The sequence below is a fragment of the Caretta caretta genome, chromosome 3 (assembly GCF_965140235.1).
Source record: "Caretta caretta isolate rCarCar2 chromosome 3, rCarCar1.hap1, whole genome shotgun sequence".
NCBI lineage: Eukaryota > Metazoa > Chordata > Testudines > Cheloniidae > Caretta > Caretta caretta.
Window position 1 is genome coordinate 18529179 of NC_134208.1, and position 22155 is coordinate 18551333.

General features: G+C 40.4%; 1 protein-coding gene across 1 annotated transcript in view; it reads left to right on the top strand.

Annotated features, from left to right (window-relative positions):
• The first annotated feature begins 390 nt into the window (after positions 1-390).
• WDCP (WD repeat and coiled coil containing) overlaps positions 391-22155 on the top strand; it is a 30743-nt gene continuing 8978 nt past the window's right edge. Inside the window, exon 1 of the mRNA XM_048846248.2 lies at positions 391-2491. Coding sequence (XP_048702205.1) covers positions 569-2491 — 1923 coding nt within the window. The 5' untranslated portion in view covers positions 391-568. The remainder of the gene's footprint in view (positions 2492-22155) is intronic.

Genomic DNA, 22155 nt, shown 5'->3' on the forward strand with positions numbered 1-22155 from the left:
CTGCATATCAGAGATTAGAATCTGGCCCTTATTCTTAATGGATATGTTTAAACTTTACTTTTTCCTTCAAAGACTGTCTGTAAAGAACTGTCAGGTCATTATTTCATGCTGTAGTTTAATGCCAAGGCTTAACAGCATAGGATCTCTCTTCTCCATTCATTGAAGAAGCCCTTCATTCACTGAAGGTCAAGGTATTAGAGTGTTATTTTTAAATATACTCCCAGCATTTAAGAGTTAAAAATAGGCTACTGAGAAAATGTCAGTGAAGCATACAGTAATTAGCTAAACCTTGTTAGACATCACATGAAGCTGATAACTCCTCCCAGAAAAAAGCACAGCAAAAGCAGCTTTCACCTGGATTTATACTTAGAAGAGCAGCTGGAGAGTCACAGTGTGAAGGAGTTTGCGTTTCAGGCTCCTTGCTTATTAGAAAAAAAAATCAGCTTGATTCACCTACAGGGAAACAAGTCAACAGCCGAGGGACACATTTTCCTTATCAAGATGCTCAAATGAATCCTATGGATTTTTTACTTTGGAACAATCACCTCTAGGGAGGAAGTTTAAAAGGATGGAGTTGGGAAAGGCAAAACTTCTAAGAACTGGCCTTAATGCCCTGCATCAGGCCATACACCCTGTGCATGGAATTGCCTGGACAGATGGGAAGCAAGTGGCACTGACTGCTTTACATTTGCATCATGGAGAACTCAAGTTTGGTGACTCAAGTGTAATTGGTCAGTTTGAACATGTTCATGGACTTTACTGGGGCTCCTATTGTGCTGCAGACACACCAGCTCTGCTTGCTGTTCAGCATAAAAAACATGTCACTGTTTGGCAGCTGAGCTATAACATTTTGGAAAAGAAAAAGCTCCTGGTTTCTCAGACTTGTGAAATTGGAGAGCCATTCCCAATGCTTCCCCAGGGCTGTGCGTGGCATCCCAAGAAGGATATTTTGGCTGTGCTTACTAAACGGGACGCCTCCGTTTTACACGCTGTTCGTTCTGATAACTCCAGGGTTAAGGCGGATATCAAAAGTAGTGGTCTCATCCACTGCGCTTGTTGGACTAAGGAAGGCAATCGCTTGGTAGTTGCTATAGGCAGTGCCCTTCATTCCTACATATGGGATGATACTCAGAAAGCTTTAAATGCTTGCTTCTTTTGCCCAGTATTTGATGTGGGCAGTTATATCTGTGCTATAGAAGCTACTTTAGATTTCCAAATTGCTGTAGCCACAGAGCTTCCATTAGATAAGATCTGCGGCTTAAATGCAGGCATTACTTTTGATGTGCCATCTGGTACGGAAACAGGTTCTTTAACTTCACAGTCTACTCTGGCACTTGGGGATGAGGAATACTCCATGGACCTAAGAAGAAAGTCGACAGATTCAGAAAAATCAGTGGCTGTCGATTCAGTTGCTTCTTCTTCATCAGGTCCTGTGGATTTGACCCATATCCTTGCAAACCGTAGGAGATCTGATCCCAGTCCTCTCATTCCTCTGAGACACAAGGACTATGTCTCAGGAAACAATCAGGACTCTTCGTACCTGATCTTGGTAACTTTTGAAAGAAAGGTAACGACCACCCGAAAAGTCAGCATCCCAGGCATTCTGGTCCCTGATATAATAGCTTTTGACCCTAGAGCTCAGATTGTGGCAGTAGCCTCCAATACTTGTAACATTGTTTTGGTTTATTCGGTAACCTCTTCCTGCATGCCCAATATTCAACAAATCCAACTGGAGAAAAGTGAAAGACCAAAGGGTTTGTGCTTCTTGACAGATAAACTCTTGTTGATTTTGATTGGAAAGCAGAAATTCACTGACCCTACTCTCATTCCATCTTCAAGTTCAGAAAGGTACATAATTCGTTTAATGATCAAAGAATTAATATTTGAAGAAGATTTTTCAGCACCGTCTCATGCCACCCAGAATCTGCTTTCTAATTTTGAATCCTCCATGAATACTCTTGGAAAACGGAAGTTCTTTGAAAATCTTGCCATGGAAGATCAACCCTTGAGCAGGGAGCTGTTAATACCAGGTAGCACTATCATTCAATCCCCTAGTGGCAGGAGAAAACTCATAGAAGAAGTGAAGAGTCCCAGTTATGAACGAAGCTCATCATCAAGTGTGAGTGACCTTGATGAAAAAAGAGTCTCAGGTGACCCATCCATTGCTTTGGAAATGTTGGATGCTGAGCCAATTAATCGGTCAGTGGCTCCCTTTGGACTTGGGACACCAGCCAGGTTTTCCAACAGACCAGCTTCTCCTAAAGTGCAGCTGGATGTGATTCAAGAAACTTCTATTTCTCCTAAAAATAACAACTTGCCAAGTGAAAAGGGAGCAAGTCACATATCCAGGAATCTAGAGAGACTGTGTGGCAGCTTCACTGAGTTACAGCTGCACCTTTCTGAACTAACAGACTCCACTAAAAATGGAAAGAGGTTTTCTTTAGCATACCCATCTTTTCAGGAGCCACCTTTTGTCCACATCACTTATCAGGTAATTTTTTATTAATTTAACATTCTTATCAGGTAGCTTTTAAAAAATTCTCTTTTTAAACATTTTATTTTAAAGCAAGGGGATGTATTTTAATTTTCACAGTCCAATTAGCAGATTTCATCAGAGCTTGACATTCAACTTGATTCAGAGTTGTGAAATAACTTGTCATCGAAACAATCAATTACATTTCTGCAACCAGTTGGCTGAATTTTATAGGAGATTCTGCATAAGAAATCAGGGTCTTTTCTTCCTTCATTGCTCAGATGTAACTACTACTGAGGCTAATTGGAGTTGCATGCATATATCAAAAAGGAGCACAGAACATTAACAATTATCACTGTACAAAAGGGTTTTGTATTATTTAAGTGTAGATGGCCCCACAAACACTCCCACTGGATGAGACAGCTACTCCCACCAACAAGCCTATGAAGTTCAGATCTGGGTTCAGATTCAAAGTTTGCAGCTAGCCAGTATCTCTGATGGGCTGAAACAAAACTTTGGATCTAGACTTTTGCAAAATTCAGTGGGAAAGAGCTGAACTTTGCAACTTGGCCCATCTATAGTTCAGTTTTTCACTGACAATCTTTGCACATCTGGACAGTTTCATTTTTTCAAAAATATTACCTTTTTAACTTGATTTCTTAAAAAAAACGTGTATGTACCTAACTGCCAATTATTTTATTAACTAATAAGTAATATGCCAAATCATCAAGTCCTTATCTAGACCTTATTCAGACAAAACTTCCATTGATTTCAGTGTGAGTTTTAACTGAGTAAGGACTTCAATATTTGGTCCATTATTTTTATTATTGTTATTTTTGAGACACCCTTCAGTTTAGTATAATAAGAAACTAGATACATTTATTTATATATCTTGCAGCTTTTGAAAATACTTTAGGATCCTTTGGCATGAAAGGCATTATGGAAATATAAGATATTAATTTTTTTATTATGTAGTGATATTAAAATTATATATCTCTGGGTCAAATTTGATTCTCAGATGTGCGTGAGTGGTTTCCTGTTACATTAATGAGAGCTATCTGCACATCCAAGGAGAGAATCTTCCTCTACACATCCTGTAAGGAAATGATTACTTGATTCAAACATCATTCATCACATTTTAGAAATTATTTACTTGCCATTTTGGAGTATCACAGTTTGTTGGCACTCTGGGTGAAAGCAAAGTGTTTGATCTCGTTTAGTCAATAATTTAACTTGAATATATTGCATAAACTCAAATACACAAAGAAAAAATACTAGTTTAAATATTTTAGTATTATATTCACCAAAAAAGTAAGCACCTGTGCCTTACAGTGAATTGAAGCTCTTTTGCCTACTGAACATTTACTACCTCATTGTCTTTCAAGAAGCCTCTTCTTTTGGGTTAGAATTAGTGGTGTCAATTCTTTTCCGATTAGAAGTTTAGGCTACGGGATCTAGCACCAGCTTAAGATCTGAATTACAAAGTAAGTGCTTGATTGCACAAATAGTAAGAAATATATTTGCTTTTCTTTTAAATCAAAGTGAATTTGGTGCTGGTAAAATGATGCCAGACTGACCCTATTGGAGAACAAATTTCTTTGTTTACGAAAAGAACAGGTTGGTTTCATAGCTCATCCAAAGACAGCACCACATTAAACTAATTCAGAAAAAGAGCCACTTAATGAATGTTTGCAGTGTTGTAGCCATGTTAGTCCCAGGATATGAGAGAGACAAAGGTTGGTGAGGTAATATCTTTTATCAGAAGTTGGGCCAACAAAAGATATTACCTCACCCACCTTGTTTCGCCCACTTAATGACTAGGTTTCTTCCACATTTAGCTATTCTTTGAAGGTCTACCATCTAAGTACTGACCTTGTCTAACCCTTTTCATCTTCTGAGATCTAGCAAGATCACAGTATGAGGCCAAAGATAATGAAAAAGAGATTGATGGCAAAGAGACATCCAGACGGACAGAGCTATATTTTACCTCAGAGACAGCCAATAATTTTCTCAGAAAATAAATGTTTTGATTAGTTTGGATTCAGACATCTGAGTCTTGTTCCTGCTTCATGAGCTGATTAGCACTCTCTGAGCTCAGAGACCAGCTCAGCCATGGAGTTACAGCCAGGCTCTGTATGCACAGAGCAAAAGGCTCAGGAAATGGCCCTACTGCCTTACGTATAAATACCTTTCTGTGGTAAACATTCTAAATATAGGTAACACTGCAGTACTGGAATACTGTAGTACAGCATTTATTTGTAAGCTTGTTGTTGCAAGGTCTGTGTCTTTGTATGGGTTTGTACAGCACTCACCCAATGTGGGCCCAATCCTGACTGAGGCAGGCATCTGGGCAGTACTGTATTATAAAATACATAAAATAATAACTACCACACAATATAACCATATGGCTACTTAAAAACATAAAAGTAAGGTTTAAATCATTATAAGTAAAAAACAGCAGTAATTAATGACCAATTATCAACTTTATTATGTGACAGTGTTTATATACACCAAACTATTTAGAAAACTATGGTCTAAGATAAATCTGAACCTAAATTATTTAACAATTTCAATTTCTCTCCATAGTAAGTTCCAAAAATGGTATTTGTTTTACTAATGCTATACTAACTGTAAGGAGTCTATGTTCTTTACAGATTTGCCATGACAATACTAACTGTAACTTCTGACTAGCAGCCGTGCGAGTCTGTATCCGCAAAAAGAAAAGGAGGACTTGTGGCACCTTAGAGACTAACAAATTTATTTGAGCATAAGCTTTCGTGAGCTACAGCTCACTTCATCGGATGCATTCAGTGGAAAATACAGTGGGGAGATTTACAGACACAGAGAACATAAAACAATGGGTGTTACCATACACACTGTAACGAGAGTGATCAAGAACGTCATCTTGTCAACTGCTGGAAATGGCCCACCTTGATTATCACTACAAAAGGTCCCCGCCCAGCACTGGTAATAGCTCACCTTACCTGATCATTCTTGTTACAGTGGGTATGGTAACACCCATTGTTTCATGTTCTCTGTGTATATAAAATCTCCCCACTGTATTTTCCACTACATGCATCCGATGAAGTGAGCTGTAGCTCACGAAAGCTTATGCTCAAATAAATTTGTTAGTCTCTAAGGTGCCACAAGTCCTCCTTTTCTTTTTGTAACTTCTGACACACTTATGTCTATTCAGTAGTCCCCAGGCTTATATTCTATGTGAACTGTGGACACTAGCGAGTCCATGATCACCAGGGATCCTAGAAATCTGCTTGCCTTGGAAAAATGTGGAATTTGCATTTTTACAGAGAATCTTTAGTTTTTACATTTTGTGAAAAAATAAAAACATATACAGTGGAACCCCAATTATCTGATCTAATTGGGACCAGGGCCAGAACTGATAATCAAAAATTTGGATAATTAGGAGAATGGACAGGGCTCGGACTGTCAGCCCCATGCAGTGGGACTTCAGCTGTCAAAATTGTAAATATATCAATAACATGTGTTCAATTGATACCTACATATATTGTGGCTAGGGAAGCTAAAGTTCAGTGTTTCATTTTAATTGCAGATTTTTATGGTTTTTTTATTGGAGAATTTTGGGTTTTTTTATCACTGAAAAGTAGGATCCCCGAATACCACTCACATTTTGGAGCTGTCACAATTGTAGCTTGTATAACAGCATTCAGCCATAGAGGTGATGCGATCATTCACCTTGAACAGCATATATTTAGGCTTGGAACTATTAGATTTTTATCAGTAAACGCTGGTAAACATCAATTTCACTGTACACATACAGACAAAAAATATTTCCATTGATAATAATCAAAATGTACAGACAGACAAAGTCAGAAAAATGTGGCTTGTGAACTTATTAGAGTTTCATTTAAGGATATTTACTTTGTATATTTTGACATGATATTGACAATTTGTGTTTTAACAGCTCTATAAAGCTTTAACTTTTCAAATCTCAACATCTACTGTCATGAAATAATTGTTGTCTGACCATCGGTTGTCTTGTCTGACCCCTCCCCATAATTTCCTGCAACTGTGAAAATGCAAATTAATGACAATATTTTAAAACCTTTAAAATAAGCATCAATATTATCTGTCAAAAGTACAAAAAAAACCTGATTCTGCCAGGCCTTCATATATTATTGCAGCTGCATCATGTAGAGATGAATGGTTTTGTGAGTATTGTGGGAGGGCAGGCAGAGAGACTCAGTCACAGGCTTTTATTAAATAAATAAAAAAAGTAAATAAAAGTAAAATAAGTAAAATAATGTGGTATAGATTTGTTTCTAGATATTTTATCACTCAGTTTCTCTCTCGAAAAAAAGAACAAGTAATTAGCCACATTCAGAAACTAATTACAGTAGGAAATTGGACCATCAGGATTCCACGTGACTGCCATTTAGACAAACCTCACTAACAGGGATAAGATTCATCTGCTGAAACTTGAATACTGTTAAGCTCACATTTTGTTCACAAGCAGTATTGTGTCAGAAATAGGTATCACTGACAGGGTATATCACAAAATTAAACAGAAAACCAAATGCATTTTGGATTATTAGCCATCATGATTTCCCACTTAACAATCACTGATAGTGTATAGAATTCAATTTATATTTGTATAAGCACCCTTCAGACACTATACATGTACACTGACCTGATCAATTATAAAATAAAGAGAAAAACAAGGTTTTACAGTAAATTAGGAGACGAGTATAGGGCATTCCAGGTAGATGGGAACAACAACAACAAAATCTGGGACATGATCATACACAATAGTGGGAAGGCAAGGGCAGAAGATAGACAGGAGACCAAGGTTAGAGGAGTAAAGTGAATGAGCTAAGGAATAGGTATACAGTATTAGGCGAGAGAGATTGACGGTAGTAAATTAATCTCTTTATTGGTAATAAAGTCTCAAGGCTTTTTGTACATGGCACCCAAATTTCCATCTCCATCAGCTCTAAGGGCATGATCCTGCAAGATGTTTAGGTTGGAAAGGGTACATGAGGTGCTGAGTACTATCAACTCCTAATGCAGTCAGTGCATATATCTCACTAGAAGAGCTCAGCACCTTGACATATAGGATACCAAGCTGTTTATATTCCTGTCTTGACTGTTAGATCCAAGCTACACAATAATAACCCAATTAATGAATACATCAGAGACTGAAGACTCTCTTTTGGTAAGAAGAAAAGGAGTACTTGTGGCACCTTAGAGCTGTAGCTCACGAAAGCTTATGCTCAAATAAATTGGTTAGTCTCTAAGGTGCCACAAGTACTCCTTTTCTTTTTGCGAATACAGACTAACACGGCTACTACTCTGAAACCTGTCTTTTGGTAAGATGGCCCTCTTTTGCCCCCAAGTTTCTGACTCAGCTATCACTTTCCTTAACTCAGGCCTTAACTTTGCTTCCAAAGCAAGAAATCTCAGAGTCATCTTTAATCGCCAACATAACTTTACTTTCTCCATCTCCCTTGTCTGTATTTCAGCTTATCACCAGTTTCAGAACATTATCAGAATTTGTCCTTACCCTGTCCTCTCTGCTTTTGCTTACATCCTTATCCATGCATTAATCACCTCCTATCTTGACTACTGCAGTTCCATTTTTTATGGTCTTCCTAAATCTCTGCTCTCTAAACTTCAGGCTGCCTGACTAGTCTGTCACTCCAGGAAGCAGAGTCAGATCACCTTTATCTTCCATCATTTTCATGGCTTCCTTTCTATTCCTCAATCCAATTCAAAATTGCCCTCCTGATTATCAAAATGGCTCATGGATTTACTATAGCTGGAAGAAATGGAGGAAGGTACGAGGCTGTAAGTAGATCGGGGAGAATTAAGCACATTTTTTGCCTTTAAGAAAAAAAAAGGATGTTTTCTGCATTACATAGCATGTTTCTATATACACAGATTCTGCCACTCTTAGTGACACTAAGGAGTATGTACACACGAGATGCCCCATGGACTTTAATGGGATCCTTGGTGGAATAAGGCACTATTCAAAGTGAGTGAGAGTATCAGAATCTGGTCCATAGATAGTAAGTTGGGCTACCCACAACTCTGAGTGGACAGTGTACTCTGATTTGTGCCACTATCTCATCAGTAGCTGGTCTTAAATTCGTAGAGATGATCTTTGTACCAAGGTGAATGAATGTAGGTGGTACAGGGGGATGTACAAGACTAAAATGAAGCAAAAGGGTTAAGAAGAGGAAAGGATAGAGTTGAAGATATTGGCAGACTGATGGGTGGGGAAAAATATGTTGTTTACTTATAGTACAAACAGATTGTATAAGGCATCTAATCCAAGGGCTTTTAAAAACCTATTTGCTCTTTGCTTTAGTAAACAATTTTCCGCCCATAAATATACTAGCTCACATGTTACAAATAGATAGCATGGACTTGACCACTGTAGCCTCCCAGCCATGTGTTGGGAAACAGTTACTGCTAGTAAACGACCTTAGAATTTTCATATATTTAGCACACCACTTTTCTTCAATTTTCTTACAAGATTTCTTGAGGTTTGATTGTATTCATACTTCAATATCTGATTATGGTCTCTCACTTGATTTGTACTTTTGAATAATGTTATCTTCTGAATAATAAAGTCTGACTAACCTGACTAACCTGCATTTTTCAAAACAAGAAAGAATTTGAGATAATAGTTTTTCCTCAAGACCTCAGAAGGTTTGGTGAAAGAAATTCATAAATGGAAGAGACCAATATGACTCAGAGAATAAAGAATCTTACTGTGATAGGACCATGCCCTAGTAACAAAGAATGATCATTAATCATAAAATCATAGAACTGTAGGCTGGCAGGGACCTCGAGAGGTCATCTACTCCAGTCCCCCGCACACATGGCAGGAATAGGTATTCAGGGCCGGATTAACTTTTTGTGGGCCCGGCACCAAACATATTTGTGGGCCCCCCTGGGGAATGAAGGGGCTGGGGCAAGAGCCCAGCAGATAGAGTGGATTTGATTTAAATCATGATTTAAATCACTAGTCAGGAAGACTCGATTTAATCATGGTTTTCTACATAAAAGTGCATTCTTGTTGGTTGTTATAATCTTAATACATTTTCTTCACAACTCATAGATGTAGGTTTCATTTTTAGAAGGTACACACTATACATTTTTAAACAGTGATTTATTTTGAAAACTTTTTAGGTGAGTTTTACAGCTATATCAGAAAATGAATGATTGTTTGGTTATTTCATTTACCAAAGATAATTGAAGCAGATATTTATGAAGTCATTGGGAGGTGAACTATCTCCAGCTCAACAGGTTAATCATTAATATTTGGAGGATTTTCTTGCCAGGCTGTATTAGGAGACAGACATTTAAATTGTTTTATTTAACTAAAACAACAACGTTAAGTATTCTTGATATTTTTTCTTCAACAACAAACATAATATTTTAACAAAAAAGCATATGTCCCTCGCCTCTCACATTTATCTCCAGACTTTTTCTCCTTGTCCAGGTCTATTCCGCCCCCAACAATCTTCTATTCATTGAACTTTTTGAAACTTTTCACTTTTAAAGAGAGGTAAGGGATTGACTCTGTTACAAAAATTTGCAGAGGGACAATAGAGTTGAGGTCTGTTATTTCTCACCTCTATATATTATTTATTTATTTACTTAAAACATTTTTGCTGTTTACAAGCATATTACCTCTGGAGACACAAATCCACAGTTTGAGAACTGCAAAACTAAGCTTCTCTGATGGTATCTTCTAGACTGAGCACTGAGTCCCATTGGGTAGATAGAAAGATTAACATAAATAATCTATACAGAAGCCTGTGGAACCCCATAAGATTGTGTCCCTAATCCATGAACTATTAGAACTCATTTACAAAACTTTTCTTAAACATTACATGAATATATTGTCTCATACTATAGAATTAGAATTTATAATCTCTATTCCATGATGAGATATAATGTATCTTAATTAAAACTATCTTTAGATAGGTGTTTTCCCCTCAAAAATCCGATTTAAATAAAAAAATCTGATTTTTTAATTTTTTTAAAAAGTCATTGATTTTTATCCCCCCCGTCCCTGCCCACATAGAGCGGGTACCTACCTTCTTCTTGGTTCTAGCCCATTCTCTTTGTCTCTCCATGCACTGAGATGAGGGTGGGGGTGCAGGGTCTGGGAGGAAGTTAGGGTGCAGGAGCAGGCTGGGGGTTGGGGTGCAGGTTCTGGCCAGGAGCTAGGGTGAGGGAAGGGGCTCAGGGTTGGGGCAGGAGGTTGGGGTGTGGAGCACTTACCTGGGGCAGCTTCCATTTGGTGCAAGGGGTGCAGGTGGGAATGTGGGGAGGAGGGCAGGAGCTTCTGTTTGGTGCTCAGAGTGGGGAGGCGGAGGGGTGCTGGAGTCAGGGCATGGGGTGTCAGGGGGCTGGGTATGTGTGGGCGGTGCAGAAGTCAGGACTGGGGGTGTGTGAGAGGGGTGCAGGAGTCAGGGCAGAGGGCTGGGGGTTGTGGGAGTGCTCCCAGCCCCCTGCCCTAAGCGGCTCACAGCAGGGTGCTGGAGGGGCTATACCCTGATTCCACCCCCTTCCTCAAGGCCATACCCCCCGCCTCTTCTCCACCTCCTTCCCCAGCAGTGAGTGCACTGTGGCTCTGCTCCTCCCCCTCCCTCGCGCAGTGATCAGCTATTCGGTGGCAGGGAGAGGAAGGGAGGGAGGGAGAGGGGGAGGACTAGGAAAGCAGCACACTGGGAGAAGAGGTGGGGGAGGGGGAACTTGGCTGCCGGTGGAGCCAGCTCTGCAGCAGGAGCCGGCAGGACCAAGCTTCTGCCTGCTGCCCCCGCTGCAGAGAGCGGTGGGTGGGGGGCGGAGAAGAGCAGGCCTGGCTGGGGCCCCTTTAGACCGTGGGCCCGGCGCCATGGTAAATCCAGTATTGTAGGCATTATCTAGACCATGCCTGACAGGTGTTTGTCTAACCTGCTCTTAAAAATCTCCAATGATGGAAATTCCACAACCTCACTGGGCAATTTATTCCAGTGCTTAACCACCCTGACAGTTAGGAAATTTTTCCTGATGTCCAACCTAAACCACCCTTGCTTCAAATTAAGCCCATTGCTTCTTGTCCTATCCTCAGCGGTTAAGAACAATTTTTTCCCCTCCTCCTTGTAACAACCTCTTATGTACTTGAAAACTGTTACGACTCCACCTCAGTCTTCTCTTCTCCAGACTAAACAAACCAATTTTTTCAATCTTCCCTCATAGGTAATGTTTTCTAGACCTTTAATCATTTTGTTGCTCTTCTCTCCAATTTGTCCACATCTTTCCTGAAATGTGGTGCCCAGAACTGGACACAATATTCCAGGTGACACCTAATCAGCGCAGAGTAGAGCGGAATAATTACTTCTTGTGTCCTGCTTAAAACACTCCTGTTAATACATCCCAGAATGATGTTCGCTTTTTTTGCAACAATGATATACAGTTGACTCATATTTAGCTTGTGGTCCACTATGACCCCCAGATCCCTTTCCTCAGTACTCCTACCTAGGCAGTCATTTTCCATTTTAGATGTGTACAACTGATTGTTCCTTCCTAAGTGGAGTATTTTGCATTTGTCCTTATTGAATTTCATCCTATTTACTTCAGACTGTTTCTCCAGTTTGTCAAGATCATTTTGAATTTTAATCCTATCCTCCAAAGCACTTGCAACCCCTCCCAGCTTGGCATCATCCATAAACTTTATAAGTGTACTTCTGTATGCCATTATCTAAATCAGAATTGATCCCTGTGAGACCCCACTCAATATGCCCTTCCAGCTTGACTGTGAATCACTGATAACTACTCTCTGAGGATGGGTTTCCAACCAGTTATGCACCCATTTTATAGTAATTCCATCTAGGTTGTGTTTCCCTAGTTTGTTTATCACAAGGTCATGTGAGACAGTATCAAAAGCCTTAAAGTCAAGATTAGGGCTGTCGATTAATTGCAGTTAACTCACGTGATTAACTAGAAAAATTAATCGTGATTAACTGCACTGTTAAACAATAGAATACCAACTGAAAATTATTAAATATTTTGGACGCTTTTCTACATTTTCTAATATATTGATTTCAGTTACAACACAGAATAGAAAGTGTACAGTGCTCACTTTATATTATTATTTTTATTACAAATATTTTCACTGTAAAAATGATAAACAAAGAAATACTGAATTGATAAACATTGATTAAATGATAAACAATTTAAATACTTTTCAATTCACCTCATACAAGTACCATAATGCAATATCTTTATCATGAAAGTGCAACTTACAAATGTAGATTTATTTTTGTTACATAACTGCACTCAAAAACCAAAACAATGTAAAACTTTAGAGCCTTCAAGCCTACTCAGTCCTTGTTCAATACTTCTTGGTCAGCCAATCGCTAAGACAAACAAATTTGTTTACATTTACAGGACCTAATGCTGCCTGCTTCTTATTTACAATGTCACCTAAAAGTGAGAACAGGCATTTACATGGCACTTTTGTATCCAGCGTTGCAAGGAATTTATATGCTAAACATTTGTATACCCCTTCATGCTTCGGACACCATTCCAGAGGACATGCTTCCATGCTGATGACGCTCATTTAAAGAAAGGAGTTAATTAAATTTGTGACTGCACTCCTTGGGGGAGAATTGTATTTCTCCTGCTCTGTTTTACCCACTTTCTGCCATATATTTCATGTTATAGCAGTCTCGGATGATGACCCAACACATGTTTGTTTTAAGAATACTTTCACTTCAGATTTGACAAAATGCAAAGAATGTACCAATGTGAGATTTCTAAAGATAGCTACTGCACTTGACCCAAGATTTAAGAATCTGAAGTGCCTTCCAAAATCTGAGAGGGACAAGGTGTGGCGCATGCTTTCAGAAGTCTTAAAACAGCAACAGTCCGATTCGAAATCTACAGAATCCGAACAGCCAAAAAAGAAAATCAACCTTCTGCTGTTGGCATCTGACTCAGATGATGAAAATGAATATGCATCACTCTGCACTGCTTTGGATTGTTATCGAGCAGAACGCATCATCAGTATGGATGCATGTACTCTGGAAGAGTAAAAAGAAAAGGAGTACTTGTGGCACCTTAGAGACTAACCAATTTATTTGAGCATGAGCTTTCGTGAGCTACAGCTCACTTCATCAGATGTTTACCGTGGAAACTGCAGCAGACTTTATATACACACAGAGAATATGAAACAATACCTCCTCCCACCCCACTGTCCTGCTGGTAATAGCTTATCTAAAGTGATCAACAGGTGGGCCATTTCCAGCACAAATCCAGGTTTTCTCACCCTCCACCCCCCACACAAATTCACTCTCCTGCCGGTGCTAGCCCATCCAAAGTGACAACTCTTTGCATAATCAAGTCGGGCTATTTCCTGCATAGATCAAGGTTTTCTCACATCCCCCCCACCCGCATACACACACAAACTCACTCTCCTGCTACAGAGAGTGAGTTTGTGTGTGTATGCGGGTGGGGGGGATGTGAGAAAACCTTGATCTATGCAGGAAATAGCCCGACTTGATTATGCAAAGAGTTGTCACTTTGGATGGGCTAGCACCGGCAGGAGAGTGAATTTGTGTGGGGGGTGGAGGGTGAGAAAACCTGGATTTGTGCTGGAAATGGCCCACCTGTTGATCACTTTAGATAAGCTATTACCAGCAGGACAGTGGGGTGGGAGGAGGTATTGTTTCATATTCTCTGTGTGTATATAAAGTCTGCTGCAGTTTCCACGGTAAACATCTGATGAAGTGAGCTGTAGCTCACGAAAGCTCATGCTCAAATAAATTGGTTAGTCTCTAAGGTGCCACAAGTACTCCTTTTCTTTTTGCGAATACAGACTAACACGGCTGTTCCTCTGAAATCTGGAAGAGTAGTTGAAGCATGAAGGGAGATATGAATCTTTAGCGCATCTGGCACATAAATATCTTGCAATGCCAGCTACAACTGTGCCATGTAAACACCTACTGTCACTTTCAGGTAACATGATAAACAAGAAGCAGGCAGCATTATCTCCTGCAAATGTAAACAAACATGTTTGTCTGAGCGATTGGCTGAACAAGAAGTAGGACTGAGTGGACATGCAGGCTCTAAAATTTTTAATTGTTTTATTTTTGACTGCAGTTATTTTTTGTACATAACTGTACATTTGTAAGTTCAACTTTCATGATAAAGAGATTGCACTACATTATTTCTATTAGGTAAATTGAAAAATACTATTTCTTTTGTTTTTTACTGTGCAAATATTTGTAATAAAAAATAATAATATAAAGTGAGCACTGTACACTTTGTATTCTGTGTGGTAATTGAAATCAATATATTTGAAAATGTAGAAAACATCCAAAAATAATTAAATAAATGGTATTCTATTATTATTTAACAGTGCGATTAATCGCGATTAATTTTTTAAATCAGTTTACAGCCCAAGTCAAGATATATCACATCTACCATAGTATAAATGTAGCATTTCAACTTTTTCCTATCACGTACATTACAAATTTACCGGTTCAGGAAGGCTCAGTGAAGCAGAACCCAGGACTGCAGTAGAAAACCTTTAGCTGCTGAGTTTCTGGAAAGCTGCCAAGAAAGGGAGAAAAATAAAGTAGAATAACAATAGCTTTTTGGGAAGTGGCAGGGAAATTAGTGTTGCCAACTCTTTTGATTTTATTGTGAGTCTCGCACTATTTGATGTTTTACTTAAAGCTTCAGCTCACTGAGGCATGTGATTACATGAAATTCTCAGCTTTCATTTTAAAAAAAAGTTTTCTAGCCCTCATGGTTGCAGAGAAAAGCTTGAACATGTGACTTGAGGGTACCCTAAAGGTTCAAAAACAAAAAGAAAAAACATCCAATCCATATTTTAAAATCTTGTGATTGTTAAGGCAGCTTTGTGATTTTTGGGTCCTGACTCATGAGTTTGGAAAGTTTGGGTTGGCAATACTGAGACTGGCTGGCTACAAGCTATGTGACCCTTTTACAAAGCTGTAAAATCTGGTGGCGGTTAAGCTGCAACAGATGAGGGAAAGGCTTGCTCATGTTGCCAGATTCTTGTTGAGGGACTGCTGGAATCAGATACATTATAGGAAGTTGGCCAAAAGAAGCTGGGCAGATAATATCCACTTGAGTATCTGGAAATATTTGTCACTTCTGTGTACGTATTCCCTTGGTCCTCCAATAAACTTTGTTTATGGATAAAGCAGTTTACAGTAAAGACTTTTAAACTGAAAACTACACGCCCTTTTAGCCCACTACAGAGCGCAATACATCAGAATCAGAGATACAGCTTCTAGGAGCAGACAGTGAAACTTGATGGAGTTGGAGGAAGAATGATCTTGGGGTTAAAGCACAAGGGTGGGAGGCATGAGATCTTGGTTCTATTCCCTACGCTGCTACAAATTACCTCTATGGGCTTCAGTAAATCGCTTAATTTCTCTGTGCCTTGGTTTCCTCATCTATAAAATGGGAATAATAATCAAGTACCTCTCAAGAATGTTATGAGGCTAAATTGATTAATGTATGTAAAGCATTATGTGTTCCTCAAAGAAAAGGTGCATTATTGTTACTTAAACTAAATGATAAATCGGAAGAGGCTGAAATAAATTGGAGCAATTAAAAACAGAGGAAGACCCATGATCTAACAGAATTCTCCAACAGTCAGACATAAAATGTAACAGATATTAATTTGTCTCAATAAACAGGAGAAGTGCCTGACCACTTGAGAGAGACTAATGTGACACTAATATTTAAAAGCAATGAAAGGAAAAGAACTGTGAAACTAAAGATCTGGATTTCTGAAATCTGTACAAGGAAAAAATGTAAAATCATGGGTAGAAATAAGATAAAGGATCTTGGACAGAACAGACTGGTCTAAGACAGTCCATGTGGTTTTTATAAAGAGTAGGTCATACTATAAAATTGTGTTTCACTTATTGCGGAAGGCTACAATAAGAGCTGGCAGGATTAAGCAAAAAACTTAATGCACCAAATTCATCCCTAACATAACTTTACTAATTATAATCAACTAATTTGTAGTCAATTGAGATGGATCTGGGATTAATTTGTCTTGATCATATTTGACTTGAAGATAACTAGTATGAAGAAATGGGCCTGCACTACATCCAAACCCCCTCAAATTCTATGAAGGATAACCTTTGGGTCAGAATTTTTCAGCTCAGGCTCATCATTGTTTATAAGTTATTGATGCAAGAGCAAATCAGACAACATTTTGTTGTTTCTACCAGTATTCGGGCAAAATGTGGCAGTGTTTGGATGGTACAAGCTCATAAGAACAAAAAAAAATCACTTTGCTTTTGTGCACAAATATCTGCATATGCAAATATCAATTTTTTGAATCATAGAATATCAGGGTTGGAAGGGACCTCAGGTGGTCATCTAGTCCAACCCCCTGCTCAAAGCAGGACCAACCCCAACTAAATCATCCCAGCCAGTGCTTTGTCAAGCCTGACCTTAAAAACTTCAAAGGAAGGAGATTCCACTACTTCCCTAGGTAACGCATTCCAGTGCTTCACCACCCTCCTAGTGAAAAAGTTTTCCTAATATCCAACCTCAACCTCCCCTACTGCAACTTGACACCATTACTCCTTTTTCTATCATCTGCTACCCCTGAGAACAGTCTAGATCCATTCTCTTTGGAACCCCCTTTCAGGTAGTTGAAAACAGCTATCAAATCCCCCCTCATTCTTCTCTTCCGCAGAATAAACAATCCCAGTTCCCTCAGCCTCTTGTCATAAGTCATGTGTTCCAGTCCCCTAATCATTTTTGTTGCCCTCCACTGGCCGCTTTCCAATTTTTTCACATCCTTCTTGTAGTGTGGGGCCCAAAATTGGATACAGTACTCCAGATGAGGCCTCACCAATGTCGAATAAAGGGGAACGATCACATTCCTCGATCTGCTGGCAATGCCCCTACTTATACAGTCCAAAATGCCATTGGCCTTCTTGGCAACAAGGCACACTGTTGACTCATATCCAGCTTCTTGTCCACTGTAACCCCTAGGTCCTTTTGATGCAGACCTGCTGCCTAGCCACACAGTCCCAAGTCTGTAGCGGTGCATGGGATTCTTCCGTCCTAAGTGCAGGACTCTGCACTTGTCCTTGTTGAACCTCATCAGATTTCTTTTGGCCCAATCCTCCAATTTGTCTAGGGGCCTCTGTATCCTATCCCTACCTTCCAGCGTATCTACTTCTCCTCCCAGTTTAGTGTCATCTGCAAACTTGCTGAGGGTGCAATCCACGCCATCTTCCAGATCATTAATGAAGATATTGAACAAAACCGGCCCCAGGACCGACCCTTGGGGAACTCCGCTTGATACCGGCTGCCAACTAGACATGGAGCCATTGATCACTACCGTTGAGCCCGACAATCTAGCCAGCTTTCTAGCCACCTTTTAGTCCATTCATCCAGCCCATACTTCTTGAACTTGCTGGCAAGTATACTGTCGGAGACCGTGTCAAAAACTTTGCTAAAGTCAAGGAATAACATGTCCACTGCTTTCCCCTCATCCACAGAGCCAGTTATCTCGTCATAGAAGGCAATTAGATTAGTCAGGCATGACTTGCCTTTGGTGAATCCATGCTGACTGTTCCTGATCACTTTCCTCTCCTCTAAGTGCTTCAGAATTGATTCCTTGAGGACCTGCTCCATGATTTTTCCAGGGACTGAGGTGAGGCTGACTGGCCTGTAGTTCCCCGGATCGTTCCTCTTCCCTTTTTTAAAGATGGGCACTACATTAGCCTTTTTCCAGTCGTCCAGGATCTCCCCTGATTGCCATGAGTTTTCAAAGATAATGGCCAATGGCTCTGAAATCACATCCACCAATTCCTTTAGCACGCTTGTTGCTAACATACCTGAAGAAACCCTTCTTGTTACTCTTAACATCTCTTGCTAGCTGCAACTCCAAGTGTGATTTGGCCTTCCTGATTTCACTCCTGCATGCCTGAGCAATATTTTTATACTCCTCCCTGGTCATTTGTCCAGTCTTCCACTTCTTGTAAGCTTCTTTTTTGTGTTTAAGATCAGCAAGGATTTCACTGTTAAGCCAAGCTGGTCGCCTGCCATGTTTACTATTCTTTCTACACATCGGGATGGTTTGTCTCTGTAACCGCAATAAGGATTCTTTAAAATACAGCCCGCTCTCCTGGACTCCTTTCCCCCTCATGTTATTCTCCCAGGGGATCCTGCCCATCAGTTCCCTGAGGGAGTCAAAGTCTGCTTTTCTGAAGTCCAGGGTCCATTATCTGCTGCTCTCCTTTCTTCCTTGTGTCAGGATCCTGAACTCGACCATCTCATAGTCACTGCCTCCCCGGTTCCCATCCACTTTTGCTTCCCCTACTAATTCTTCCCGGTTTGTGAGCAACAGGTCAAGAAGAGCTCTGCCCCTAGTTGGTTCCTCCAGCACTTGCACCAGGAAATTGTCCCCTACACTTTCCAGAAACTTCCTGGTGTGTCTGTGCACTGCTGTATTGCTCTCCCAGCAGATATCAGGGTGCAAATGCAAAGGTCTGCAGGGACACTCATTACACCCATTGCTGAAAATTAAGTCCCTTGAACCTTATGTATAAATCTAAGTACAATATAGTATTACTAAAAACAAAAGGAAGAACTTGAGGGGAACTAAAATGATCAGCGGGGAGGTCTCATACATTATGGCTTCAAACAAAGATTAAAGAAATTATCAGTCGTTTAAGATCAGAAAGGAAAAGACTAAAAAGGGATTTATTTGAAGTATTTCAAATTACTTGGATTTTTTTTCTTCCAGTCATTACACAATAACAAATTGCTAATTATTTTTAGCATGGGGACAAGAGTACAAATATCTGCAGGGATTTTTTTTTTTAATTTAGAGACATTTGTACAGTGCCTATCCTAATAGGACCTCTCAGAGCAACCATAATACACAAATTAAATAATATTAAACTACTCATCTGCATGAGTTATTTAAAATAGAATGGGGGAAAGGTAATTTCATAGAAGTTCAGAGGCATTGTGATGGTATTTATAATCCAGTGTGGTTATGTGAAAACCAGGAGGATTTAATGTGCTGCAATGAAAGAAAAGATACTATGTGGTTTAAGAAGGGTTTAAAATGCTGCAGGGTAAAGAGCACGTGGATGCAGCATAAGATGTTATGTATAGAGCATGTGGCTGCAGCAAAACTGTTTGAGATCTGAACAGAATCAAAAGCAGCAAGAGAGCTTGAATAGAAACTAAGAATTGAGCATTAAAAGAGATTAGGAGACATTTATTTAAACCAAAGGTTAATTAACATGTGAAACAGATTACTAAATACAGAAATAGAAGATGCAGCTGTGAACTGATTTAAAAAGAAGTTTGACATCAAGAAGAAATATCAAAGGATAATAAGTGCAAACACTAACTAGAGCAGAACCCAAATTAAGTTTAGGGAAGATGGTGTCTCTTCTTTCTGTCCTAAAATGATACAGTGCTGCAGTTGGTTTCATGCTGAATATACAAAAGGAAAATTGGAGGCAGAGGGGGTCAACAGCATATTAATTAAATAAGAAGATTATGTTAAATTGGGAGGTGTTGCAACCACAAGTGATGCCAGAGGAATAAAATAGGTTCTAAAGAAATGGAAAATAAGGGCAGGAAATAAAGTGAGCTTCAAAGTGGAAAAATACAGGAGTAGGTTTTAGGAGGAAATAATCCAAACCATAGATATTTAATAATGGCAGAGAGTCACTTGAAAAGCAGTAATGCTGAAATTTGTCTCTAGATAATAGTGGACAGCAAATTAAATATAAGCATATCTATCAATTACGTTGCTGCTTAGATTTTACAATCATCAGGTGATTCCTCATGCTATGGTCTTGTGGACTTGGGCTCAGACCCACAAAGGTATTTAGGCTCCTAACTTCTATTGATTTTGATGAAAGTTGGGAGCCTAAATATATCTGTGGATCTGGACCAAAATGTGCGGTCATCAGTAGGAACAGAATTCAGAGGCCTTAGTCCAGCTAAACTCCACTCAGCACAGAACCAAAGAGGAGGACCAGGCTGACTGAATACCATCTTTATACTCCCCCATTCTCTGGTTGGCTGGTTTGACTCCCAGTGTAAGTTCCACCCCTGCTTAGAAAGCTATAATAGACTTGCCAAGACTGCCTGATTAGGGCAGCTGCCCTGATTAGGGCCCTGATTAGGGCAGCTCTACAGTCCCTCTGTTCTGCCAGAGCTGTGCAGATGGATTGTATTGGGGCCAAATGTGTGACCAAAGATATTCTGTTCGATAAACACACACACATGTACAACAGGAATTAAGGAGACTGCTTATTAGTTGTAGTAGCATTAGGCTTGTAAGCTCCGTAGGCCAATCACTAATAGATGACAGGATCACACCCACTTAAGCAGCATTGAAATTCACCCAGAAGAGGACAATAGACACTTATACACATGGCTCAGTATATTACATACTCCTGAGGGCATTCTGTGCTAAAAAAATTAAAATTTTGCACCAAAAAAATTCTGCAAATTTTATTTGTCAAATAAATGTGGAGGCTCCAGCATAGCATTGGGGAAGACAGGTCACCGGCTGCACAGAGGTGGAAGATCACTGTGCAGTTCCCCCCCAATACCCGGGACACAGACTCAGCGGTGAGGCTGCACCCAACTCTGATACAGCGCAATGATCGGGCCTGCCCCAGAAACACACCTGGGTCCTGCATCTCCATGCCAGGTGCACCAGGTGTGGGGCAGGCAGGCTCAGCAAGGCAGGATCCAAGTGTTGAGGGGCTTGTTGTATGGAGTTCTGCGTGCAACGGTAATGGGACTCTGCAGGGAGGTCCAGGTGAAGGTAGTTAGGGCTTAGCAGGGAGGGGGGCATCTGGGTGTGTGGGGATATAACTTGGCAGGGGGTCTGGGTGTGGGGAGCTCACTGGGGAGTCTAGATGCTGGGGAACTGGGGCTCAGTGGGGTGGGAATCCAGGTTCAGCTGGTTGGGGCTCGGTGGGGTGGGGGTCCGGGTGTCTTATTGGGGTGGTCCAGGTGCAGGGGGAGTGGGGCTTATCAGGGGAGTTCTGAGTGAGGGGTGTGTGAGGCTTGGTGGGAGGGTCTTGGTATGAGTAGGTCTGGATGCACAGGCGTTGGGTGGATAGTGGAGCAGCTCCCTGTACAGGGAGCCCTCCCCCTGCAGCTGAGGAGCGATGGATGCGGGAAGTGTGCAGGGAGGGAGTTTGCAGAGCTTCCTGAAGCTGGGGGAGAAATCTGGGGTTGGGTCTGACCCGGCTCCAGATGCCATGCAGGGGAAGAGGAAGTCCTGTCCTCTCCAGCCCTGAGCCTAGCGCAGGATAGGAGCCACCAGCTGGGTCTTCCCCAGTCCTCCCCCCTGCCCTATAGTGATTTACCTCTCTGCTGGCTGCCCTGGACACCCGAAACATACTGCTGGGAAAGGTTGCATGACCACTCTTGTGGTTTCCCTTTGCTTCCCTGTCAGAAAGTCATTTTTCTGCGGGGAAGCAAAGAAATCTGCGGGGGACATAAATTCTGTGCATGTGCAGTGACGCTGAATTCCCCCAAGAGTATTACATTTGCAAGGCAATATAGCATCAAAGAAGTCAGTGCAGTTTTGAGCTGCACGTTGTAGCCAATGATTTTAGTTTCGTATCCATTTATTGTGTGATGTTATG